The 27,747-nt window shown below is 40.5% G+C and overlaps 2 protein-coding genes across 4 annotated transcripts in view; one reads left to right on the top strand and one right to left on the bottom strand.

Annotated features, from left to right (window-relative positions):
• Window positions 1-1,597: 1,597 nt before the first annotated feature.
• Window positions 1,598-24,864, top strand: st14 (ST14 transmembrane serine protease matriptase). 2 transcript variants are annotated; one of them, XM_080039377.1, is made up of 19 exons: window positions 1,598-1,825; window positions 8,850-8,997; window positions 9,657-9,817; window positions 10,838-10,908; window positions 11,826-12,001; window positions 12,712-12,747; window positions 13,286-13,514; window positions 14,838-14,977; window positions 15,088-15,191; window positions 15,597-15,706; window positions 16,038-16,168; window positions 16,666-16,770; window positions 18,262-18,369; window positions 18,717-18,830; window positions 19,464-19,583; window positions 20,057-20,237; window positions 21,971-22,239; window positions 22,804-22,940; window positions 23,077-24,864. In XM_080039377.1, the coding sequence occupies exons 1-19, from the start codon at window positions 1,805-1,807 to the stop codon at window positions 23,236-23,238; spliced, it is 2,523 nt and encodes an 840-aa protein (XP_079895503.1). In that variant the 5' UTR covers window positions 1,598-1,804; the 3' UTR covers window positions 23,239-24,864. The 2 variants fall into 2 exon arrangements, with proteins under 2 accessions (XP_079895503.1, XP_079895504.1); XM_080039378.1 differs by having other exon boundaries at window positions 13,289-13,514.
• A 584-nt stretch (window positions 24,865-25,448) lies between these two features.
• kirrel3l (kirre like nephrin family adhesion molecule 3, like) overlaps window positions 25,449-27,747 on the bottom strand; it is a 34,399-nt gene continuing 32,100 nt past the window's right edge. For both annotated transcript variants that reach the window (XM_080039060.1, XM_080039059.1), the window contains exon 15: window positions 25,449-27,642. In XM_080039060.1, coding sequence (XP_079895186.1) covers window positions 27,151-27,642 — 492 coding nt within the window. In that variant the 3' untranslated portion in view covers window positions 25,449-27,150. The remainder of the gene's footprint in view (window positions 27,643-27,747) is intronic.

Genomic DNA, 27,747 nt, shown 5'->3' on the forward strand with positions numbered 1-27,747 from the left:
TGGTGGGACATAGTGTTGTATGGAAACAAATACATTATTTCTGATTGGTTGACTATGTGTTAGAGGCTGGCCGTAGATGTTAGGCTTGGCTTCCCGATGACGTATTCTTCTTGCTGGTCTTCACAAGATACATTTAATGTTTTACGCTATACCCTGTTCATAAGAGAGGTGAAGGGAGGGTGCGGGGTCGTTGCTAGGCCGGTTGTCATGTGCAGGCTCATCCCACACAAATACCTTGGACAAAGTATCTACTGAAACGGCCTGCCTCTGTATATACAGTGTTATGTGCACTTACAAAATGGTGAATTAATGTGAAGTTAATAAACATACAAAAGTGTATAGGCCTAAGTGTAAAAAGCACAAGAGTATACAATTAAGATTATTCTCACAACTGGAAGCTTCATGTTTACTCATTGAACTATTTGACCAACAATTAAAGTTGTGATGTCACACAATCATGCTCATATATACACAATGTAAGATATTAATGAAGGTTTAGGACTGATTAGTTGGATGTTTCATTAAACTAATTAGTTTTAGATAAGTACACCTTATAAAATGTCAACTGCATTTATCAATTTACTAGGACTTTTATCAATGTTGTGTTATTTTCTTGTGAACAACTTCATCCTTAAATCCGCTATAAAAGCCTTCAAATAAATGACACATTCTGGGAAGAGCAAAATGTTTTTTATTCCAAAAAGTTTGGAAACCACCAGGAGAGCAGATAAACAAACACAATGTGAGTGGGAAATGGCAACTCTTCTTTCTGCAATCCGATGAAGCAGTCTACAACCCTTATGCAATACGAAACAGAACAGTGTCGAATCAACTCTGTGGTCATTTATGTGTGTGGTGCTGTTGTTTTGGGAAGTATTAAATGGTGTTCATAACATATTTTTTGTGGAAAAACTGCAGGCTTAAAGAAACACATAACAAAACCCTTCACCAACACACAACATGTGATTATAAGAGCACTGAGTTATAAATATACACAACTTAATCAATCAAAATAATACAAATATTGAACAGCCTAAATAGTGTTAATAATAAATAGTGTTAATAATAAATAGTGTTAATAATACCTATAAATGTTTTGTAAAACTTATATAGGTTACACTTTGTATGTGTTTGCAACTCAGTGTTATTTACAGTATTTTTTTTTACACAAAATATTATGTGAGGGGAGAAGTATAATATTTGTTATTCTTAATTCAGGCTACATTAAAGCAACCCTTTCAAAACTGCAATATGTGATATTTAAAAATAAATTAATATATTTCCTTGGCAGCAACATCCGCGAATGGTCAGCAGGGGGAACACAAGTAATAGAAATAAAGAAAGCAACTTCCTCTTCCATGCACACAGCAGGTCCCAACTACGACGAGCAGCATGTGGTAGGGGCTTACAAATACAATGTTCACCTGCAACCTTTTACATGTCAGTGGAGGCACATGGGTGGGTGGGTGGTTGATGATCATTGGTGATGATTTATTGTGGCTTTAGAGTTCATTGAAGGGCAGCCGGGCGAGACGGTCACTGCGCAGCCGCGGCAGGTATTGTGGGCGTGGTTTACTTCATAGGTGTGTGAGGAAGAGGTCTACTCAGGTGTGTCAGCGTCTATGCTCGTGACGAATCGGGAAGAGCGCTTAACATTGAATGGTGCAAATATAGACAGATTCTCTTTGACTTTTTGCAAGAATAGGTTACATAAATATACAGAGATTCGCACCTGTCCATCACCCTCGGGAAGGTAAATTAAAAGTGACGGAGAGGGGACTTCAGTCGGGAGCCCTTTTGGAAGATGCATTCCGCCAGATTCGACGTAAGTTTGGTCAACTTTCACGCTTCTTAACACAATCCTCTATTTTAATGACAATGTGCGTTATCGCTTTAACCTACCAAAGACTTGCACCGATTGACCACACACCCAAGGTTGGTTTGCTTTGGACCTAGATCTGCTCACAATCTGTGTTGTTTAGGAGCACTGGGTGTGTTTACACGATCTGGCCTATAAAGGGTGACACGTTTAGCCCGTAGTAGGCCATCAGTGTGTATGGGTCTCACTCTCATGTTAGGATCGAATTCCCCCTTTTATTTATTGAATGAAAGATTAAGCAAGGGAAGGACATGCTCTTGGGGACGTTTTTGTCCTTTCGCACTTTTTTTACGCTCTTTTTGTCTATAACTTTGGCTGTGCTTATGTTAACTGAAATATTTTTGACCAGGGATTTTTTTTTTTCAAATATTTTGTGAATTTCTACTCAGCAACTTTGTACCATCTATTATAAAGGCTGTACACTTTTTTGTTACACTCAGCTCCCTAAGGACGTTTTTGTCCCCTATTGACTCCCATTCAAAATGGCCTTTTTTTACCAATTTGATCCTGCTGTCATTACAGCATAAAATATTTTTTTCAATGATTTTATGCTTTCATCCTCAACATAAAGCATCAAAATTTATCATTTTCAACACCTTCACAATTTTGAACCATTTCCCTATATTTGGCATAGGGTTGAATTACAAGCAATTTTCCAGGTTGTCGGTCCTGCCCCCCACAGTGCAATAGAAAAAAAAATTCAACCTAAATGGTGTGAGTGTGTTGGTAGGGATGCTAGTGTGTGGTGCATATGTGTGTATTGAGAAAATATAGTGTGTGTGTTTGTGTACACGCAGCCAAACTTTACAAACTCAAACGTGTATGGAAAAAATGGCCCAATTTAAACTTTATTTTCTCAAACCATAGCCATGATGACAAACACATGTAAATTTGATGATATTAGGCAATAATCAACACTTAAGACACCAAAATTGCTTTTTGTAGCCCTATCTAGCTCAATCATTTATTTCCTCCTGGTTTTTTTGAGGATCAAATATGCTCCCTAAAACCATTTTTGTACTTTTTTGTAATTTTTTAGAGTTGCAGGCCTAAACATAATAAATATGAGAAATTAATGGAAAGTGTGGATCCATATGGATACCTTAGGGTTGTGGCTGTGTGTGTGTTGTGAAATTACTGTGTGTATGTGTGTGTGTCTTTGTGCGCATGCATATGTGTGCAGCTGTAAGGTGCAATTTGTGGGTTTTCAGGTGGCTGCGCAGGTTCACTTTGTTACTTTAGTACTTTGTTGACATCATCAAAGAAACTGGAATGAAAAGGTCAAAAGCAACTGACAATGAATGAATATTTGATATATATGTAAAGAGGTCAAGTGGGTTGAAAGGTTTTCAAAAAAAAAAGTAGAAAAAAATATTACTGTATAATGTTTTTAGGGCAGTTTATAGGGAGAGGATGAGTATTTATTTGCATCTGTGACTGCACAAATACTAAACATGTATCAAAAGCAGTTTTATTGCAAATCATTAACACATCCTAGAGTCTGATTATACCACTCAAAAAAATCCACTTTGCATCTATTATATGAGAAATGTTTCAATTATTGTGTTTTTTTAAAATAAAAATGGCTCACGTCATCACATAAGCTTGCATGTAAAGGGTTAAAAGCAATTACAAATGAATGAATATTTGATATGTATGTAAAGAGGTCAAGTGGGATAAAAGGTTTGTAAAAAAAAAAGTAGAAAAAAATATTACTGTATACTGTTTCTAGGGCAGTTTATAGGTAGAGGACGTTTTTGTCCTCTAGGGTCACGAGTGTGATTATTTATTTGCATCTGTGACTGCACAAATACTAAACATGTATCAAAAGCAGTTTTATTGCAAATCATTAACATATCCTAGAGTCTGATTATACCACTCAAAAAAATCCACTTTGCATCTATTATATGAGAAATGTTTCAATTATTGTGCTTTTTTAAAATAAAAATGGCTCACGTCATCACATAAGCTTGCATGTAAAGGGTTAAAAGCAATTACAAATGAATGAATATTTGATATGTATGTAAAGAGGTCAAGTGGGATAAAAGGTTTGTAGAAAAAAATATTACTGTATACTGTTTTTATGGCAGTGTATAGGGAGAGGACGTTTTTGTCCTCTAGGGTAACGAGTGTAACTAAAAAGTTAAGGTTACCCAAGGGTTAAATAGTATAAGTAATAATAATAATAAATAAAAAAATCTACCATCTACTCAGCCATCAGAAAGAAATAGACAGAGCTATTTTAATCAGTGAAGTACTAAAACTTCATTTTACATCCTGCAGTCATCTTTATTTTTCTTTCCCCATTTCCAATTTCCAATTGGATCTCTTCTTGCATGCTTTTTGTGCTCTTAACTCAACTACTTATTTTACCTCTAATCTCAAAGGCAGTTCTGTGAAGGAGGAGGAAAAAGGCTTCACCAGACTTTGATGCTATTTGTGGACTTCTCTTTGAAGTTAACTGTTTTAAGATGATATATTTTTTTTTAGTTTATTATAGAGTAGATTTCTTAAAATGGTGTTAACTATTTTCATAACCCACCACTCATCATCTCACATAAAAGGGATGATGAAAACCTTATTCAGACATACTGTGTCTGGATTAACTGCTGGTATTTATTTATTACTTGGACTGTTTAGTTTTTTTTTCGTGTATTGTATTTAAAGTGAAGATAGGATGTGAAAACTGCCGAAAGCTTATATTGCCTTACCCATAGGTCAAATTCTCCTGTAGCGCTCATACATTATGCAAATGACCCATCATGCAGTTCTTGTCACTACAATATTCTAGTTGGAGACGAATGAAATACCAGCAGAGGATGTGGGCAGAAAATTGGTGTCAGACGGCCAAAGGTGAACCTCACTCTGCAAAGGGATTCATTAATGGTTACAAGGCTTTGGTCAGTAGACTGCTGAAGTTCACCCAGCTCTCTAGCACCTTTTTATTTGACAGTTTTGAGAAGACAGTCTTAATGCCTGGGGAAGCACACACTGCAGTGTACCGGTATGCCTGTACTGCTGAGACCGTGAGCAAACAGTGACAGGATTCAGGCAAAATAAACACTCTTCACTCTTAATATGACGTGACAAAACAAGCAGTTCATGTCTTACTTGGCCCCTCTGCTATAGGTTTATTTTTCATACTATAACAATTTTCCAAAGTTGAATTGCTTATACATTTTCTTTCCTCTTTGATGAAGTACCTGACCTAAGTAACTTCAAAACTCAATGATCGCTCTACAGTGCATACCCTAGTATAGAACATGATATGGAAAGATATGATTTTATTATCTTATAAATATTTTTGAATTAAAGCTGAAAAAACACAGAAGGAACAGCCATTAAAACACTTTACAAATACAGTCACTTATAATACAAGAACATTAAGGTGTAGCACCTTTTTTATTTTTTAGTTGTGAAAGCTAGGAAAGTGAAATTGTTGGTAAATGAAAATATTTACCATTGTTTATACTGTAGTTGATTACTCACACACACACAATGTGCCCAGTCATAGATACTGGATCGATACTATGATGAATTTAGACTGTTTATTTAGTGAGTGACTCATAGGAGGAGCGAGTAAATAATTCCTCAGGAATACTGCTTTTCCTGTTGAATCTATAGTGAATCCCAGGCAACATGTCAAGGGCAGTCATGTTGATACTGAGCAAGGGAAGCCAATTGGATGTGATGTTTATGTGAATGTCGTCACTGAATGATACATTCACATGCAATTAGACAATACGTGTGCACAACCTGATGGAGGGTGCTGCTGAATAGGGGCCGTGATGGTATTGGTCTTCAATCAGTCTTTCTCAGTTCTATACAGAGGAAGTAATTGAGGGTTTTGTCGATCTACTCCCGGTATTCCGCCTAGCTCCCACTGTGAGCAGCAAGGTCTTCATATGCCACTAGGCTGTAGCACTACTCTTCTTGCTGCATGACTATAGTGTACTGATGCTGCAGTAGTTATGAGTATAATAGACTAACTGCTAAATGTCCGCTTAGGGCTATACTGTCAGGTAAGAGGTATGTGTTTGTTCACTAAAAGTAAATATGAAGCCACTGAAGCCTAGATTACATTGATTGTCTGTCAAATTTAATTGGTCCTTTTTTGTTTTGCGGCGCTGGTTTATTTAGATGGGACAGATCGGTGCTGGTGATTGAGGGGAAGGCATGTGAGAGAGCTTTTTAAAGGGGTATGCCACTGATGATATGCATCAGAGTCTGTATACAGGTCTTGGGAAGCACTTATGAATAAAGGGGAAAAAAGTTGTATAGCCTTATATAGAGGAAGCCACATGAAACCTGATACATTGTTGTGTGTAATGTCCCTATAGACTGTTTGGACTTTGGTAGGTTGTGCTGTCTGTCACCGTGACATTTTGGCACGCACAGCACCGAGAAGTACATTGTGGAACCAAAAAAATGCCAATTAAATGGAGCTTTGTCAGTCATTTTGTAGGAATATTGAGTTATTTATTTGACTTTATTTCACTGACAGCGCTGACATATTGCTGGTCTGAAATATAGAATAGCAGCTTATATATTGGTTTAATTTCAATTTCAATTTCTTTCCAACCTGCTCTTGGTTCATCTTTATTACCTCTCAAACTGAAAACAAAAAAGCCAGGCCACTAGGCTTTTTTAATTATTTGGAGCCCTTTGCTCTGTAGAATGATGCATTGATGTTTGATTAATTGAGTAGTAAAACATATTATGCTAAATGCACTTTTTAAATGTGTTCTAACATATCCATGGGTCCATGGTGTGCCTAGAGACTGCCAAAATATTTAAAAAAATAACAATCTCTCCTTTTCTCACTCTCCCCCTTTCTGAAACCTCCACCCCTCCCCCCCAATATACTCTAGTCAGAATTCTCCTCGTTTCTGACCTCAAAAACTGGAAAGCCAGAAGCTTCCACTGTGCAGCCCACACCCCTATTTCTTATTTGTCCACGGCCCTGACAGACAGAGGGTGAGGCGTATCTGGCTTCGCTTTCGGACAGGGGGCGGGGGGAGCTCAAAGATTGTATATTTACGAGGGGAGCTGCAGCTCTTTTAAAAAAATAGGCCATTGTGAGATTAGCTGAACATCAGCATAGTACAATAAATTATCTGAAAGTTTTTTTCAGCAAACAATTAAAGAAAAACGTATTAGGGACCACTAAGACCATATAATATGGTGTATAATAGAACCGAAAAGTGTATAATATGAGAGCTTTAAGATCATTGTGTCCGACTATAGTGTTGCAGTTACATAGCAACTTTCCTTGAGAGTGATCTGCTTTTCCCTCTCTCTAAAACCACACCTCACAGCAGTGTGAATCAGTTTACCCAGTTGCCAAACTGGTTAGACTTCTTTCAAAATACTCTGTAGAAACAAACTACTGAATCATTCCCTCACTAGATGGTTGTCTTGTCAACAATTTAACAATTTAGTTGACGTCAAAATGGTGTGGTCTTTCTTCTCGATTCAATATTGAGACAAGGACAGCACTTCTTCCCGGTTATTAAATGGCACAGCACACTGAGCTGGTATATATATATGAAAAAGATATGCTAGTTCAAAAACGGGATAGTATTTCTTTTTAGGACTGAAGAATGGGATACAATGAAGAGCATGTAATGGTTTTATAGGGCTGTGATCAGGGTGACTGAGACCCCGGAGCATTTGCTGACCCCATCTCTAACGATTCCTCTCATTCTGGCCCATGATTGCTGTTAGAGATTCCAATTAGAAAGCATGTGTGGAAGCACTAGCCGGGTAAGAATAGGCCTTAATTGCCGTGAGTTATCATCTAGACTCATGTAATTGAGCCCCCGTCTTAAGGGGCAGCACATCTGACAAATTGATTTAATACCAAAGTGATTCTCCATCCCTAATGGCACTTGGGCTTCTTCACTCATGGGCTACAGGCACAGAATTCATTGTGTGTGTTGATTGCTAACCAAGCTGAAATCCTTCTCTCAGTCCACCCACTTGAGAGCGCTCAACAACAGACACACATATAATATCGACACATATTCGCACTCACACACACACATGCACACACACGCACTGAGCCTGAAGCACCGTAACCATAATCTCTACAATCTGCAATTTCTGAAGCACTGTATGTGTATCTAAAAGTATGTGTGTGTAGCTGTCACATTTACTGAACAGGTTTTCCAAACACACAATAAACGTGCTGCCTGTTTGAACGTGTCACTCCTGAACCAGTTTAAGACATTTCACATCACTTTTTTTTTCTTGATATGGAGTCATAATTCAGCATTCCCTTTAATCACTTTGATATTATGAAATCAAACTCATTGTGTGTGTTTTACAACAAAAAAATTACAATCTCCCTCCGTTACGACAAGTACATTTCTTTGAAGTTGGTTCATGGCAACAGCTCAAAACGAAATGTGTTAACGGGTTTAGAGATTGATCAAATTCTATTATTGGGTGACAGTGATGCATTTATCATTTATTTTATGGGATTAGCATTTTTTACATTCCTGGAGTCAGTGTCTATATTTGCAGTCATGAAAAATCCCATCTAATTCGCCATTCCAAAACGCTATATAAATGCTGAGGGAAGACCTCGCCTGGTTATAAAGAAAGCAATGGCATGTGGTTGACATCTTTATCCTGCCATTTGAAGCAAATTCATTTATGCGTGGTGATGTGTGGATGCACATATCCAAACAAATCTTTTGGAGGTTCCCAACTAACTAACCACCTGCACTATTTATGTGTGTGAAATGAGGTGAAACTGTGATTTGTTCAGTCTTAAACTAAATCAGAGGTTAGTTAGTTTGAGACCACAATTTATGTTCACCTTTTTAGATGCAAGAAAGACACACTGCAGGAACACACTTCTCCCCAGTGTGCACAGTGTAATCAGAGGAAATGTTATCTACATCCAGCACGTGGCATAATAACTCGCCGTTGACCGTGTTGTTTTACTCTTTTTCTGCATCAGGGCCATAATGGCCGAGACGAGCGGGTTGACTTCTTGAACAGCAAAGAGAAGGGTTCATCCAAGAAGAAGACCTGGTGCTGTGTGGGGATTGTTCTGGGCCTTCTCATCCTCGGGGCTGTTGTGGGGATTCTCATTTGGCTGTTTGCTTGTAAGTACACTATCCTCCACTATCATGTCATCCAGTGTAGAGCCGTGATGTAAAGCACTATTCCTTTTATGTATTTAGATATATTCAAGATGAAGAAAAACATTAGTTGTTGTTGGTATATTTCTTTGCATACATCAAGGTGATTCTCGATGGAATTAAATGAGAAATGTTGCGAGTAGTTGCATTCCTAACATCAGTTAGTGCCAAGACAGGCGTAACATCAGAGACTGTAAAGTGGATAATTTCCATTTATTAAGGCACAGCTCTTTGATATGAGAGTGGCTTGTTTGGACTTTGTAATTTCCCATTAGTGTAGGCCTATTTGACGGCTCCAACTCTTTCCTTTTTAATAATGCAAAGGAGTAAAAAAAATGTCACAGAGTCCATGGCACTGCATCCTTGTCATTTACAAAAACATCTAATTTCAAAAAAAGGCGTCTGAAGTCTTGATAAACAGCCTCTTGATTCGACTGGCTGTTTTTAATTGCTCTGAGAGCCAAAACTGTCGCCTTGGTATGAGATCACACTGTACAACTTTTAAAAAAGCACTTCAAGGCTAGTTAAACCCCCACAGTCTCCTCTTTCATCAAAGGCAGCCATCTTAAAACATTTTGTTGCTCAAATGCATAACTCACACCTGCCTCTTTCTCTCCTCCAAGTCAAAGATGCCGATTCAGAAGGCCAGAGTAGTAAGAGGGTCCTCCCAGCAGCACAGGTCTTCAGTGGGCATATGAAGTTGGCCGGTGTACCGTACAACCAGAAGCTGGAAGATACCACGAGCAAGGAGTTTGAGAAATTGGCGGACAGCCTGGAGGCAATTGTGAGTGTGACAAACCCGGAGAAGACGACATTCCTATTTATGTTCCAATTCTATCGTCTTCATTGTCTATTGTGAACTAAGGATTAGTTTTGGATGTTATTTGGCATCGTGGAAAGGTTTTTAATTTATTTAGTTCATTGATATAAATGCCCCTCCCAATGCACAACAACAGCTGAAGGCACATTTGCGGGGGTGGAATAAGAAATGCTGTTTATTCCCTTTGAGTAATTTCCTCAACTGCATCTGATGTTTGTTGCACCATTCGATAGGAAAGACAAACCCTGATCATGGGCTCACTTTCTCAGTGAAAAGCTAGAGAACGGAGAGTGTTAGGTGAGGATTACGGTTGATGTGGTCGACCGGAGTATTTAATTTTTAGGGTGAGTTTTATGATAAGCTAGGTTTGAACATGCATACAACAAAAAGCCCTGTCTTTAAGGAATGTCACCTAGGTTACAGTTTACAGCTACAACATGTACAGTATGGCTTTGAGTAAACGTAAATCTGAAAAAACATATTTGATCTGCTCTGCGTCTTCTAGATTGGTTCGATGTTGCTGACTTAAACTTTGGAAAGAGACATTTTGAATTCAGACCTAATATTTTATTTCATGCTAATAACAACTTTTTCCTGTAAATTAACCTTTTCCTCACCCTCTGTCATTTTCAGTTTTTATGGCCAACCATAAAAAAATTAATCCTGCACCTGCACGTGAATTTGGTGCTTCCCGCTTTTTTTTTACGTTTCCTTTTCACAAAACGCACTTGCTCTGAAGTAAGGTAACAGTGTAAATGTTTGAAATCAGGCAGTGACTTGCACTTGCAGAGCACTGCATGACTGCAGCCGGGTCTGCTACAGTTTGCAGCTGGAGGCAAGGCAGTTAATTGAGAGTACCATTGTAGTGTGCTTTTCATGAGACAGTTTTTATGTTAACATACTCATTTGTACTTTTGTCTTCAGGCAAACGAGCAGAAATCTTGTACATGTTCTTATTAGTAAAAATGAATTCTCTCTACACAGCTGAAGGAAAACTACAAGAACGATGAATTGCTCAATAAATACTACGCCAAGTCCGTGGTCACTGCATTCAGGTACTGTTGAGATCTTGAGTCCCTCAAAAAAAAATTATACCGCTGAACAGTTTGTAAAAACTTAATTTAAAAAAGAAGGAAAGCTTTTATTGTGCTGACCCTCCTGTGGTGTTAAAAGGTACATTTCTCAAAGCATGCTAATTCGCATTTTCATGTGATCTGTCGACTTAAAGGTGCTGTAAGCGGAATGGTTCTTTTAGCTAACTTCCTGTCAGTTACTGCAGTTAGCAGTCCCCTCGCTCGTCCCTATGTCACCACATTAATGCACTGCGGTCTTCAAGCAGCAAGTTATCTAGCATCATCTCAGATCCATAAGTGTGATAAAACATGATAAAAACCATCAAAACAGACTTTGGGAAGGATTTTTACCTGCTCCGCCATTGTAGGCGCATACACATTCACCCATCTGTTGCTCTGGCGTGCACTGGCAGTGAGACCATGGAGTGTATACACTACTATATATGAGTGAGACGAGTGTCGGTTTGTAGCGTTCTCTCTTCTGATTGGATAAAAATCTCGGGATACTCCAATAAGTTTATTTGCCGATTACATGCAAAGTAGCTGACTGAGAGATCGGCTTTATGAAACGCGCATATTATGTAAGTGATCACTGTATGAATAAAGAGCGATTTTACACTTATATTAACATAAATAAACCGCTTACTTCACCTTTAATGTGACCACACCCTGTTATGTTAAGCAATGCAATGTATATAAATGTAAAAAAATGAAGTTCTGCACTAACAGAAGCAGTAGGTTAGGACAGTTCACAACATCTATGGTTGTGCTGTACTAGACAAAGTGTGGCCAGAGCTATATATCATATCATATCACCTGTCATCCACTCAACGTTGAAGCTTGTTACTGAATATTACTTTTTCTGCTCTCCCCTTCTGTCTAATTTCTGCCTGCACCAGTGAGGGTGTGATAGCCTACTATTGGTCCCAGTTTGATGTTCCAGCTGATGACCTGGAGAGTGTGCCGGAGTTCACGGAGGAGCGGGTGTTGGAGACACTGGAGATTGGCATTAGGGAGGCGTGGCACAGCATGAGAAGCCCCAGCAATATCAAGATCACGGAAATAACTGCTTCAGGTGAGTGGGTCACGCCGAGTTGGCCAGAAAGATGGGGGGGGGGGGCAACTCTTGTGTTTACTAAAGCTTGGCCCCAGATAATGACATTTTAAAAATCAACAACAGATATAGCAGTGCAAATACACGTCTGGAAAAGGTCATTGTCATCTGCTATCAGCATTGGTATTCTGTATGCTATCTATTTGGATTATAGGTGCTCTCTTTTGAGTTTTGCTGATAAGATGATAACAGATGGGCCCAGACCTCTCTGCTTGTGCTGCATCCGAGATTGCACATTTTCTGCTGTTTGGTTGCTCTAATGATATTAGCTGGGCCCTGGCCCTGGCTTCGAGACAGCCATTTTTCTTCCTTCTGTCTTCTCAGCATTCGCCTAGCATTTGTCCACATCCTGGCCACTGGCCAAGTGCCGGCCCTGTGACTCAGTAGTTTTGGTCCTCCCTTTTAAAACTGATTTTTGTGGCTATGATTTGATGTTGCTGTCCCAGATAGTTGGACAGAGATGTATGCGTTGGCGCTGCAGGGCAAGGTGAGATGGAGCAGAAAGAGCTACACACCATCACCAGTTCCCTTAACCGCAGGGAAATGGAACAGAAAATGTGCAACCCAAATATTTTAGGCTCATGCATCAAATCTATCAGCCTCCCAATGTTAGTGACCTATTCTTACCTTTCCTCCTGTTTCTCTGCTTTTCTCTCTCTCTTCCTCTCTAGCCACGGATCCTCGCATGGCCAAGAACCCCAGAGCCAGTGAGTACAGCGTGTCCCATTTCAATCACTCGCAGTTGTAATTTTCCAGCTGGCTAGATGCTCACCCTCCTGCCAGTCTGTAACGAATGGCCGGCTTGGCCCGTACTGTACACGTGCGGCTCTAGTCAGAGATTGAGAACCCTGTATCGGACACTTTCCTTTGACAGCGTTTGATGATTTATAACCATACCTTGTCAGGGTGATTAGACTACATTACATTATCATAGTGGCTGTACTACTATCCCTACAGGAATCCATCTTTGCATATATCTTTAGCATAAAGCATGGACTAACTTTCAATTACATAGTGTTCAAATCAGCCATTGCTTTGCGTGATTTAAGAAAAATATATGTAAAAGAAAACCAAAAAACCTACAATCAATTATTTTAAGAAAAAAGTTGCAACATAAAAATGAGCAGTTGCAGATGGAAAACATGATGATGATTTAGATTTGAATTCACCAGCTATAAACTGATGTTGCCAAGTTACATGTCCGTGCTCACTGTATGATATGACCAATGACTGTGTTATTCCCAGAAGGATGTTTCTACCGCCTGGAAGCTGGAGAAACTGCAAAGACATTCTCGTCACCTGGTTACCCCAATGCATATCCTGCAGGGTCTCGCTGTCAGTGGCAAATTCGCGCTTCAGAGAGCAATGCAATTTCTGTCCGTTTCCCCTTTTTCCACATCGAAGATGACTGCTCGGATGACTTTGTTTCCATCTATGACTCTTTGAGTCCAGACGATTCCCAGGCCATTACAGAGTAAGTCATAGGGCTGTGAATGTCCAGAGGGGTTATAAAAAACCCTGTTGTCCGTGATACAAGGTCATACTGGTGCTTTTTTAAAGTTACATTTTTGTGGATGGATCTGGTTTTCCCCTCATACTTATGATAGATGCCATGCAGTTTTTCTTTGCACTAATGCCTCCCCCCTTGAGGGGAATTTTCTTTAAAAGAAAACCGATAAATTGGGTAATTTTTGCTCTTACGGTGTATCAAATTGTGACACAAATCTAATTTTGCCTTTTAAACCGTAGGAGCTGGATTTGTTGTATAGGGCTCAGCCAACACTTGTCTAATTTATTTAGCCTTGACGATCAGAGAGAGGGAAAATATAGTTTAACATGATTCCCAGAGGAAAACTGCTAGGACTCACTTTGTGTTTGACTGAGCCATTGCAGAGGGATTTAGGAGTTAGGGCTTTTTTGATGTGGGTGGAAAACATGTTCCACTTCCTTCCTTCACTGGATTTGTGTTGACAACTTTTTTTGGGTGGCCCTGTAGCCTCTAGTGCTGCATATCCCATTCTATTGTTAACTTTTGAGACCTCTCTCAGATTGAGTTGGCTCAAAAAGACCTCTCCTTTCAAATCTGTTACTGGTGCCAACCGGAATCCTGCAACATCCCTGTGTGTAATTGCACTTTGTCTACGGGGGTGGGCTATGATTCTGAAACTACAGGCTCCTGAATGTCACATCAGTTGTAGCTCCAGGCAATTCCAAACTCAGAAACCGTTGCCAAATAAATATGCGTTACCAAGCGATGCATAACATTTTTATAAAGCTATTGAGCGATCAGCTTTATTCAAGGTGACATGGGGTTTATGAGAGCCATAATATAATGCTCTATAATAACATTATTGTACTGGAGGTGGAGGTATTTGCTGCTCCTGCAGCGTCATTTACATTGCTCTGCCGCCAGCAGTGCTGAAACTTTTTGTTAATATACCTAATGTTTAACTTTCAAACTAGATTTTTGTGCCAGAACATATGTCCTTCTTTATCTCTTCCTTTACCTCTTTGCTTATCTATTGATCGATTTCTTTTCAAATAATTTTTTTCTTCAAGCATTTTAAACCCGTTTGCTCAATTGACGTTTAAGGGCTTCTGGAGTACGGCTTAATTTGCGTTCCCATGGTCTTGAACATCTCAGCTCTTTTCAGTAAATGCATCAGACCTCTCAGCTAATGTTTCATGATTGTATTTATTACAGTTTTTTGCAAAAAAAACTTTTTGGTTTAAACAATTCTATAATCGTACCGGATTTGTGTACCATCTTGCCTGACTACTCATTTTCCACACACAGAAAGTGTGGTCAGAGGCCCCCCTCCAACCCTCTGGAGGTGGTATCTTCCGGAAACATCATGCTGATCAACTTGATTACCGATAGCGAGGTCCAGAGGCCAGGCTTCCTGGCAGAATATAGAGCCATCCCCAAGAGTCAGAGTAATTAGGACATTTACTCTACTACAACTGCATTCTGTACTATATATATGCTCACCTACATTTGTTTATTTTCGTTCATTTCTGCACCAATGTGAATGTGGTATTTTCAGCTAATCTCTGTGGTGGCGTCCTCACTGACATGAAAGGAGTCTTCTCCTCCCCACTTCACCCCAGCTTCTATCCTCCTGCCGTGGACTGCAAGTGGACCATCAAGGTTTGTAACACACTGCTCCTCTCCCCGGCCCCCTCCTCTACCTGAACCCCCTCCACCTACCTCCCCCTGTTCCATCTCCAGCCTGCCATGAGAGGAATGCTGAGGCAGCACTGTAGAAGCCAAGCTGTTCAGTACCTCTTCTATCTTCATCTGTCAGACCGCTGGTGCTGCTGCAGCTCTAGCTGAGCTGCAGTGTTTTGTGTGTTGGTCTTGCTTGCTAGTGTGTGTGTGTGTGTGCGTGCGTGCGTGCGCGCGTGCGTGTGCACCCACGCCTTGTATGGGTGTGTGACAGCTTGTCTGCTTGTATTTGCATTGGATGCAGATACATGTCTTTGTGTGTAGGTGGAGAAGTGACATGCATGGTACATGAGGTATGAACCAATCATCTCTTCCCCTGTGCTTTAGGTCCCTACTGGGAGGAAGGTGCGGGTGACGTTCCCCCTGTTCCGCATGAAAGAGCCTGGGGTGGACATGCGTGTGTGTCACAAAGACTATGTGGAGATTATGGGTGTCAAGTAAGACTTTAACTCAATTTAAATGACACCTTTCAGTGATGCCCTAAGCTGCATGTCTTACAGATCCATCACTGTTTTGACCTTTTATGGAACTTTGAGCTGGCTTTTCCATATTATCTTTCACAGTTTTCCTTTTGCTATCACTCGCATATAAGGTTTATCTCTTGTGTTATTGCTCTTTTTCAGACAATATTTTAGCAGTGTTGCCCTTTTCTCTAATCTGAGCAATTACGCGAGGAAGCACATCATCATAACTGCTAGAGGTTGTAATAAAACAGAAAAAAAAAATCAAATAAAACGTTTCCATTTTGGACATGGTCTTGTGTCTCAGGTATTGCGGAGAATTGTCCTCTTTGGCCCTGACCAGTACCGGCAACTCGCTAGATGTGATCTTCCACTCCGATGAGTCATTCACTGACAAAGGCTTCAGAGCCGAGTACAGCGACTTCGATCCTGCAAACCGTGAGTTAAAAAGTCTGGTCCAGCAACCACATTTTACCAAACACTCGGCGAGATGGCTGAAGTGCTGCGACGTGGCAGTGACACCCATGGCCTGACATAACAGAAACAAGACACGGAGAGTTACTGTGTGTAGAGATTACAAGACGGTAACTGACTGACAGTCAAATAGAGCCGTTTAGTGATAGCAGCTTAGGAACCGCAACAGTGAGAAAAACTCAAGAGCGAGACTGATCACCAGAGAGCTTGTTTATTGGGTCCATTTTATTTGCCTCTGTCTGTCAGCAGCTCTCCACTTTCAATACCCACCGCTCTTTAAGTTGTCTCCCAGTTTGACCGAAATGGATTTATAATTGCTCTGATCAACAGGGACAAGCATTGGTAAACATGATGGATGTTGCGAACACACACTGTCACTTCCTCTCGCTCATTTTGTCATCAGCGTAATTCTCTCCTTTTCTTTTCGGCTACTTCCCTTTTTTCTCTTGTTACATGAGCAGCTTGCCCCAACCAGTTCACCTGTTCCTATGGCACCTGTATCGCAAAACATCTTAAATGCGATGGCTGGAACGACTGCGGAGATATGAGTGACGAAATGAAATGCAGTAAGTGCCTCCTTGTTCCAACCGCCATTTTCTGTATTTCGTTGCCTCCTCATTACTTATTCTGTTTTTTATATCCTCCTCTCTGTTAACTTTTTAAAGGAAAAGCTTGACCAGTACTAGACTACTTACCCAGGGGGCAAAGTGTTTTTTTTGGACATGGGTTGTTGTAAAAGGTTGTTCACCAGAAATGATATCTAGGACCTTCAAGGATCACAACCTGGTCAAGTACCTGCTGGAAAGCTACAGGGGGCCGAAATAGAAAATCGGAACCACGGTTTAATGCGAGGGTAAAATTGAATTTTTTTAACTTAAAGGTTCAGTAAGCGGAATGGTCAGTTTAGCTAACTTCCTGTCACTGACTGCAGTTAGCAGTCCCCTCTTTCGTCCCCACGTCACCACATTAATGCACTGCGGTCTTCAAACAGTGAGTTATCTAGCATCATCTCAGATAAGTAAGTGTGATAAAACATGATTAAAAACCATCAAAACAGACATTGGGAAGGATTTTTACCTGCTCCGCCATTGTAGTAGTGAGACGGGTGCTGGTTCTCCCTTGTGATTGGATATCAGTTTCGGGATCCCTGAAAAGTTTATTTGCCGATTACATGCAGAGCGGGTGACAGAGAGATTGGCTTTATGAAACGTGCACACTACGTAATTGATCACTGTATTAAAGAGAACACTTAACATAAATAAATCGCTTACTTCACTTTTAAAGATATCATCATGAACTTTGCCAGTTGATTACTGACATTAAAATAATCATTTTTTGTATTGAAGTTTCTTTCAGAAATCTTTGAATATATATGCAAATTTAGAATATTTCACAAATTATGCATACATTTGCATATCTTTAAAAAACAAAAATCTAGATATTGGCTAAAGCAAGAGTTGAAATCTTTATTGCAGTCTCTACAAAACAAACTTCCTCTGAGAAATGGTGTGATAATTCTGGTTTGATAGTGTATCAATAAACGTGATATGAGCGTCATCATTGTTTACCAACAGTACGGCATTACCCTCAACTACAGCATGTCTTGTTTACACTTTGCTTTAGTGTAAACTGGATATACAGTATGTTGTAATAAGTTGGGTTTTAGACTGACATATTGTGTTACCTTCAGACAGGAGTAAAGTCATCCATTTCCATTTTAGTGCTAAGCTAACTAACCTTCCTACAAACATGAGTGGTATTAATCTTTTCGTCAAGCTCGCAAGAAAGCGTGATTCTTTTAAAGGTTAGTTAGATTTTATTTGTCATCACAATTACTTATTTCAGTCGTATCAAAAATACAAAACATTCTTTAAGTGTTTTGGCATACTAGTCCCAACACCTTTCTACATGAAGCTTTTTTGTACCAGCCTTATAAACAAAAACAACAACAAAAAATCCTACTTATCACTCGTATATTTCCCTCTTTACTCAGTTGCCCCGTTTCATAAATGGTCTTTCTTTTAACTTTTTATATGTTATCTATGCTTTTAACTCAGGCTGTGAGAAGGACCAGTTTGCTTGTGGGAATGGCTTGTGCAAACCGAAAATCTGGGTGTGTGATCACGTCAACGACTGCGGCGACGGGAGCGATGAGAAAGCATGCGGTAAGTATTCCTGTCTTAAAGCACTCTTAAGGGGACACAACCCCCTATCTAATGTTATGCTAATTGTGATAACATTAAAGGCACATCACTGCTAATGCTCTGGTCACTGACTCCTCGGCTGTGTGCAGTCATTATTGTATGCAGTAGGCCTAATGGAGTTTGTTTGAAGCCTTGCCCAATTTGCTCAGCATCCGTCCATACGCTTAATCATGTGTAATACACACAAGAAGAAGGGAGACAGATGCTAATTTATCCACCGTGGCTGTATCGCTAATATCCCTCTGTAAAGTTTTCATCTTTTTCTTATTATAATTTCTTCATCACTATGTGTCATTGCTCCAATCCAGGTTGTGATGAGAATGAGTGGCGCTGTGGTAACGGGGATTGTATGCCTCAGGATGTTGTGTGTGACAAGAAGATGGACTGTGAAGATGGAAGCGACGAGGCCAATTGTAAAACCTGTAAGTGGCAGCACTTTTCCCCCCTGTTCCCAGCTAGTCACGCACTTAAAGGAAAATAACCCACCAGAGTGATTAACAAACATGTTACACAAACCATTAAGCACTTAACCTTTACCCACAGCTCAGTAAAGCTTTATGTTTTTTTTTGTAGCCTTCCTCTTTATTTCAACATATTTTTCATCGTTCACTTTCTTGTAGATTTTTCCCACTCTCTACTTCATTCTTTATCAATTTCTATCTCTCTCACTCTCTCTCTCGATCTCTCGCTCTCTCTCTCTCTCACACACACACACACACACACACACACACACACACACACACACACACACACACACACACACACACACACACACACACACACACACACACACACACACACACTCGGGGCACTCGCGCATTTCCTTTGGATTTTCACTTCCGTGAATGAAGAGGGATATCAGACCTCAACCCCAATCAATACCCCCAATCAATGCAATCTGCTCCTCAATCACTATGCATTGTGCATTCAAGCCTCACTTTGAGGCCTTGCTGATTGTATAGTATTTTACAGGTTAAACGTAGCAATGCTCCTAACACTTTGAATGAAATACGCAATGTGTTTTGATCCTGAGACCTGTCTCCACCCCACTGTAGCCCCGGGTATCTGCAATGACTTCAGCTTCAAGTGCAAGAGCGGGGACTGTGTCAACAAGGTGAATGCCGAATGTGACCACGTCAACGACTGCTCTGATGAGTCTGACGAGGCGCTCTGCAGTAAGAAATGTTTTATTTCCGTCTAACACAAGCTTCTTTTTTCAAGCTTTTTAAATGTTTCAAAGCGGCTGGAAGTGGATCTAATCTCTTCAGTGTCATTCAAATACATTATGGAAGAGCTGGCTGAGCTGCACGTCTGTTAGAAGAGAGCCCCAGGCCTGGACTACTTTTATTTATTTCACTCTTCTTTGAAAGCAGCTCTTGTCATCTCTGAAGTTCTTGTTTGTTTCCTTTTTTATTTAAGCCTCAGGGTGTCTGTGTTTTTTTTATTCTTTCACCATTTTGTTTTTTGATCAGCCAGCGTGCCTTATTACGATTCCAAAGAGTCATAGTATAGCATTTACAACCAAGGCTGGCATCATGATGACTGTCAAGTCAACATTATCTAATTTTCATATTTTTGTATCTCTGATCCTTCAGTCTCAGAATTTCGCACTCACCGTCCTCTCTCAATATTCTCTGTTAAATGTCAGATTGTGGCACCAGGCCCTATAAACTGAACCGCATCGTGGGAGGGCAGAGCGCTGACCTGGGGGAGTGGCCCTGGCAGGTCAGCCTTCATTTCAAGACCTCCGGGCATGTTTGCGGCGCCTCAATCATTTCTGAGAGGTGGCTCCTTTCGGCTTCCCACTGCTTCGTCACGGCAGACCCAATGTGAGTCACCCACAGCACTCGTACACATGTACAAAGAGCAGGACTAAACTTTACTGTACATAAAATAACACATTCCTTCTCACATATCTTTGTGTGCAAAAATGTAATTGTATCCAATCTTATGTTATTCCTGTTTTTTTAAAATGTTATAAGATCTCATTATTAGGGCTGTCAAGCGATTAAAAAAATTAATCTAATTAATTACAGGCTCTGTGATTAATTAATCTAAATTAATCGCATACTTATATGACACTTTTATACCTGTTTATAAACAGCTGTATAGCCTACTACTGTTTGTTTGTTTCTCTCTCTTTCTCTCTCTCTCTCGCGCGCGCTCGCTCTCCGTCTCTCGTAACTTCTGTCTCCTCCCCTCAGCCAGCTTTATAGGCTACATGAACTAGCGCCGAATTTTCTCAAAAAAACAAGCTGACAAATGACGACTTTCCATCTCCCACAACAGACAGCGCTGCACTGCCACCATTTCGCAAAAATATTGACACACACACACACACACACACACACACACACACACACACACACACACACACACACACACACACACACACACACACACACACACACACACACACACACACACACACACACACACTCGTTTAAGTGCGAGACAGCTAGCAAACAAAATTGGAGGAAGATTGAGAGATAGGCCTACTGTTTGGAACCTATAGCCTACATTGTTGCACCCACTAAATCAATAATGCACGGACACTGCGGATAATTAAGTAAGATGTCTTCCTACCTTCATGTTTATTTGCCGAAGCATCCCATAAACCGTCCATAGAGCCCTCGAGTCGGCCCCTTTCCCCTGCTTCACTCTTTACATTTCTCCCTTTTACCCGTGCGCCCGGCCCGGCAACATGGACATATAAAAGCTACAGGTGCAGCTCCGCACCACTTTTGCACCGGATCAAAGGGCATTATAGAAGTGCGATTAATCTGCGTTAATTTTTTTAATCGCGTTAATTTTTCTGTGATTAATTAATCGAAATTAACGCGTTAATTTGACAGCCCTACTCATTATGCATTATTTTCATATTAATTCTGCTGGGAAATGTGCACAAGAGTGAACCATGTGTAAACAAAATGCAACAGTCTTAACAATAGGCCCCTGATGATGCAGTTAATTAAGAAAGAAAATCCATTTGGGGATGCTAAATGTACACCTCATCCATGAAAGGATGGAGCTGTAGTCATCAGGGTGAACTGTAGGTGGAGCAATAAGCATGCTGTAAGACCTTAGACACCTCTATTGTTATTGAGCAGGGAATGTGTTCATTTTCACAAATTCACAATTGATGTTGATATTTGCTAGACACAAAGCCCATTTTCCAGATTACTTAAAAGCCACTAGAAACGTTTTATTTCCCGTCCTAAATCATTAGAAGTTAAGAAGTATGTCATTTTGTTCTATTTTTTGTACAAAGTAGAATGCAATTTCATCCCCAAAAAAGTGTGACGAATGCTATCTTTTGTAGTTTATAATGTTCAGTGGGTGTTATATTGAATTGCTTGGTGTTATATTGAATTGCTTACTACTGTTCTTATAATATATATATTTTTTTTCAGCAGACATATAGTAGCAAATGTTAGCAGGGCTGTTATGTGACCAGTACTCAATTGGACACATGCTTATGATATTGTTTCCACCTACCTTGGCTTTTATTTGTGTAAGGGAACATATTCATAACCTTTGCTCCTATGATGCACATTCACAGGAACCACATTGCAAGCAGCTGGCAAACCTACAGTGGCATGCAGGACCAGTTCAAGCAGGAGGGCGTACAGCGGCGCACACTGAAGAGGATCATCTCCCACCCAGATTACAACAGAATGACCTTTGACTATGACGTTGCACTGCTGGAGCTCAGCGAGCCGCTGGAGTTCACCAACCGCATTCAACCCATCTGCCTACCCTCTCCCACCCACGTCTTCACTGCTGGCATGTCCTGCTGGGTCACAGGCTGGGGCCTGGTCCGAGAAGGAGGTATTATTATGCAGGAACTGGTGCTTCTGAGTTAGACATCCAGGCATTTATTTGTTTCTACACTGTAACTGATTTTTATACACATTTTGAATATTTATACTGTTATTCCTCAATTAAGGGTGCCCCACTCTACATAATTGCCTATTTTTGCATATTGCATCAAAATAAGCCATCCCTCTTCTCCCCCACCCCCATTCATCTTTTTCGTCCTTCATCTTCTCTCTCTCCCTCCCTTCATCTACTTGTGATTTCATCCCTTCTTCTTCCTTTTTCTTTAATGTTCCTCCCATTTGATTATCTCTCCCCCATCATGACATACTTCTCTTCCACTCAAACCCTCCTTCCTTTTTTTCCCTCTCATCTTTTTTTTCTAATCTGCTCTATTCCATTAAGCTGCTCTTCCATATCCATATATCAAGACAGACGTGGGCTCTCCTGGGAAGCCTCTTAAACCTTCATTAGCTAACACTAATCTAGCCCATTAACACCTTTTGATGTCGCTGACGAACACAGAGGTCACGTGGCAGAGCGCTGACCCCCTCCCGGTTGTCTTTGCTCTTACAGGTGTGAAGGCAAGGGTGCTGCAGAAGGCGTCGGTGAAAATTATCAACGACACGGTGTGTAACATAGTCACAGAGGGCCAAGTCACCTCCAGGATGCTCTGCAGTGGATTCTTGGCTGGAGGAGTCGACGCATGCCAGGTGAGACTTGTGCAACCTGTCTTCTCCAGCCCAAAGGGGAGGATGTAGGTTTTCACCCCCCATAGATAATTATCCCATTCTCACATCCAAACCTCCCAATCTAAAAACTGTTGCCCCTCTGACCGTCCTTTACCAGGGAGACTCCGGAGGCCCCCTGTCGTGTTTCGAGGAGAATGGAAAGTGGTTCCAGGCCGGCATCGTGAGCTGGGGCGAGGGCTGTGCTCGCCGGAACAAGCCCGGTGTCTACTCGCGCGTCACCAAGCTAGTCGACTGGATCAAGAAGGAGACCGGGATTTGATGTTTTTTTTTTTTTTTTTTTTTTAAGGAACAAGGGAAGGGATGCAGAGCTTGGAACAAAGACAACGTGCTTAAAAATATAACGGAGACGGAACATTTGAGTCCGATTCAGGACGAGTCTCCCAGATATATTTATATTTTAAATTCAGCAACAGACCAAAGATGCCGTTGCACGGACTCAGCTTCTCAAATGAAAGCACATTATTTGGTTGCCAACTCCATATTTCCCCACTCCCTGCACACACATTTTATATAGATTTTAAAAGGCATTCGTCAGCACATTGTCTCTTACCACCATCAATATTGTCACGGTAAACTGGCAATTAAACCGTTTTACAAATAATAAAATGGGCATATTCTGGTAAATATTGTCCCAATGTAAATGTTTAAGATGGATGTAGAATATGACCATTTTACAGATTATTTTTAAGTGTGTTTCTTAATACAATATCCCTTCCTGAAAAAGTTAATGTGTTTTTAAGCCTTAAGTATTGTATATTTCTAAATGGGTGAGATGCCTTTTGGGCTGCAGTGAATGTTGCACTGTGCCAGGGGGAACATGCTGTTGATTGCTTTAAATATGGGGTTTTATTTATCTGTATGTAAGGACCATAATGTCATTCCCAGCGTACTTGCTATAAAACACTCGTACATAAATGCTGATTAATTTTCCAAAGCACTGCGTATAGGTTTTTAAATTGATTAAAGCATTTCATCTACTTCTCTACTGGTTTGCCTTTAGTTTCCTTTTTTTTTATTATCCGTAACTTAGTAGCGAGACAAAGTCGGTTAAGTTAAGACGAAAAGGAAAGGAGCATTTTCATATCATACTAAAATGAATGAAAACTAGAACATGCCTGGATGGTAGAAAAGGCATTAATCAATCTAAAAGCCTGTGGTTTGCTTTGGAAAATGGCCTGCAGGGATTCTAAGTGTACCAGATGTGTATAGTCTATGGGCTAAAACAGGCAAAAACACCAGCGTGCTCCTTGAAGAATGTTTTGAATCTGAGATTGGAGTGATGTTCAAATTGTTTTAAGTGGTTATTGATGTGAGCACGGCTCCTAGATCACTACATCTATTGCATATTTACAGATGCTTACTTGCCTTGGTTGATCTGTAAATTTTATCCTAAATGTGATATTAAAGGGGCAAGGGGAGGATGAAGAGGATACAATCCAGTTGGCTTTTGCACAGGTCTCTAGTTAAGCGCATGGTGATTGGCGTCTTCAATCACACACACCTGAGAGCCAAAGCAAAGCACTGGGTTTTTGCCTATAGTTGCCAAAGCAATGAGCAATTAGTTGAGTTTTACTCTGTTGGCCAAAATCTCTGGAATATATATATATTCTGGAAATACTATATACAAGTCAAGGAAACTAAAGTATTATTTATTGAGGGGGGGGCAGGGGGAATTAAGAAAACTATCCCAGATGAAATGTTATTTTCCACAAAGTAGGGATATGCCACAACCTTTAGCTATAATATATTCTCATAACCATTGTTCACTGTGACTATGATTTGGATTAAGGACAAACTTTTACAGCTTTTCTTTGTGTGCTTTTTGTGTATTGTTTTTATATGAAAGAGTCTTTATAATAAACATCTTTTATGGGATTCCTCTCTGCCTAATTGCATCACCTGTCTCATTTGTCTTGGATGAGGTCTCGTTTTGTATTAGGCTGTGCATAATAAATGCTCGTCTTTGGAGACCTTGTCCTCTCTCACATCAGAATTGTAATGAGCATGTAGCGCTCCTCCCCGTCGTGAGCAGCGTGCCTACCTGGGGAACAGAGGTGACGAGATGAAATCGTATTGTCAAATAATACCTGCCTTTGTCACAGCTCTATCCTATTACCCTACGAGATGGGCATGTTGACATCGGGAGGTGGAGAGACACATGCAGTGGGTTTTTTTTACTATCTCATCTGTCTTCATTAAAAGGCAGCACACCACTGGGGGAATAGGAAAACCAACATAGACAGTGCTGCTAATTTATGTATTCATCATTGTTGCTACATGGGAAGATTCGTTTGTCACTGTTCCAACTTTCCAAGATTCACAACCAGCCGGTTCTTTATCGGAAATGGTTTTATTTAAATATAAATATGTGTACAAAGGTACAAGCAACGATAGCTCATTTTTAGCAAATAAAATTCTGAATACATTATTAAAGGAAATTAAAATAAAACAAAAACAAACAAATGGCAATTAGTTGTGTTCCAAAAAAAGCATAGTAACTGCATTCAATGATTGATGAACAACTTTGAGAAGAAACAATTGTGGACCCAAAAAATCTCAACCAAGATAGATACATATGTATATAAAGATCATTTACAATAAAGCAGCTTACACGCTGTACATTAAGGCTTATATAAAATATAAAAATAAAGACAAGCGATGATGTTTGCCTCCTCACTTTTAAGTGACATTTGTTCTCTCATCAGGCTGCCTTGTAACAGCTTTTTAGACAAATGGCAGTACAGGCGTCCACATTGAAACAACCAGGATTTGGAATGCAACTGGGCCGGATGCAGAATGTCTCAAACATGAAATGGACATGAATATAAACGCTGAAGGTTTTCACTAGACACAGTATTTGCATGCAACAGAGAGAAAGTATGGGCTCAGCCATTTGTACAGATACTTAGTGTTTCAGGGTAGTACTGTTTCTTGTAAACATATTGAGACAAGTTGATTGAGTTGTTAAACTTGAGAATGTGTGGTTCACGTTAGGTCTGCCTTACACTTCTTTCCCCACCCGAGCCAGCTGAAGTTGACGCTGCATTCAAGTTTATTTCAAAGTTCAAGATTGCCACCATTTTCCCAACCACCACTTTTGATTGTTCTGGTAATAGTCTACTCTTCATATTACAATCAGAAAACACAGCAGAAAACAGTACCAGGAGTAGGACAGTCTCATCCCGTTTTCCCCCTATAAAATTATCACCATCTTTGGGTTTTCATGGCCTTAACGTGTCCGCCTTGGTACAACATACAGTTAACATATAGTCCTCCATTACAATGAAGGCTATCATACACATTCTCTTCATATCTCCCTCTTTAATCCACCGGGGAGCAACACTGCTTAGTCAAACGTGTTAGGGTTATGATCAGAAGAAGCTCCAGGAATACAGCTCAGGCTGAAAGTATTCCACCACTGATTAGACTCTTCATACAGTACAGTGCCTGTAGCACTTGTTGGTCAGTAGAGCTAGCCTGTTGTGCAGAATAGTTTATGTCTATCTCTGTGGATAGCCCAGTCTTTTGTTGATGATAGAGACACAGATGTGCTTAGAACTCCGTCCGCATGCCAACAAAACACCAAATGATAGACAACAGTAGGTTGTCCAATCTGTTTTTTTCCTCAAATATGTCTTAGCTTGTCATATCTTGTTTCAAAGTAAGTCAGAGGTCATGTTAGACATTAAGCGTTGACAAAAGACATTTAGCGTTGAAAAAAAGTACACTCTGGAAGGCAAGTTAACAGATACCCCAGTCATTTTGGCCACCCAAATTCAGGAGAAGCATTTGATTTGATTTTCTAGTTGGCCCCTTGCGCTGACAGAATATCTCCACAGGTTTGGGTGGTCATCATGTAGAGATAACCTGGTGAGGTATTACACTGTAATCAAAAGTTTGACTTGAACATCACAATCTGCTGAATACTCCACTTCTGAAGCTCTACAGTTAGCATCCTGCCAACCGTCACAACAAATGAAGGTTGGTTATTCCATAACCTAAATCACATGACTCCCTCCGTATAGTCCATACATGTCCTTGAAAGACCTTCTGAGTAAAGAAAGTCTCTGTTCATGTTAGTCCAGCCACACATGTATGTGGAGGTGACCAATGGCTATCTACTCACACCTCCTGTACTCTTAGTTTTTTTTTTCAATTTTCCTTTTTCTGCTCAGACATGTGTCTGCATACGTTGTGAGGGCCGGCCATAGTCAGACTGCTGGGAGGACACTTGTGAGGAGGCATAGGAGAAGCGAGATGAGCTGGAGACCTTGCTGGCCTGATCTGATTGGTCGTAAGCGTCCACCTTCTCATAGGAAGCAGGCTTAACGTAGCTGGTGAAGGCGCGACCGTAGGTTGCCGGTAGGTAAGCAGAGCCGCTGTAGCCAGGATCAGTGGGATAAATGCTGGCTGGCTGGGCGGTCTGCTGCTGGGCCGCTTGCTGCTGTTCATATGCGGTTCTGCCCGCTGTGGTGGTGGCGTATCGGTGGGAGAAGTCATAGACACGAGGCTGGGGGGCCTGCTGACCGTACACAGGGCTGGGGGAGGGCAGCTGTGATGGAGTGTAGACGGGACGAGTGTTGGGCACATACTCAGAGAATCCACTGCTGCGGATATTGCGGTCTTCATTGCCACGGACATTGTAGTAGCCATTGGTGGGATCCTATTGGGCAGATCAGAGGGGAAAAAACTCATGAACATTGCAAAGTGTTCCATATGAGGCTATGCATAACGGATGAAAACAATGCATTCTATTGCTATTGCCAGT

Source organism: Ammodytes marinus (assembly GCF_949987685.1).
Source record: "Ammodytes marinus genome assembly, chromosome: 13".
NCBI lineage: Eukaryota > Metazoa > Chordata > Actinopteri > Uranoscopiformes > Ammodytidae > Ammodytes > Ammodytes marinus.

Excerpts from the sequence above, each read along its gene's own strand:
- st14 (XM_080039377.1), top strand. The coding sequence starts at position 1,805 with ATGCATTCCGCCAGATTCGAC. Across the intron at positions 12,002-12,711 it reads CACGGAAATAACTGCTTCAG|CCACGGATCCTCGCATGGCC; the intron begins GTGAGTGGGTCA and ends CTTCCTCTCTAG. Across the intron at positions 20,238-21,970 it reads TTCGTCACGGCAGACCCAAT|GAACCACATTGCAAGCAGCT; the intron begins GTGAGTCACCCA and ends GCACATTCACAG.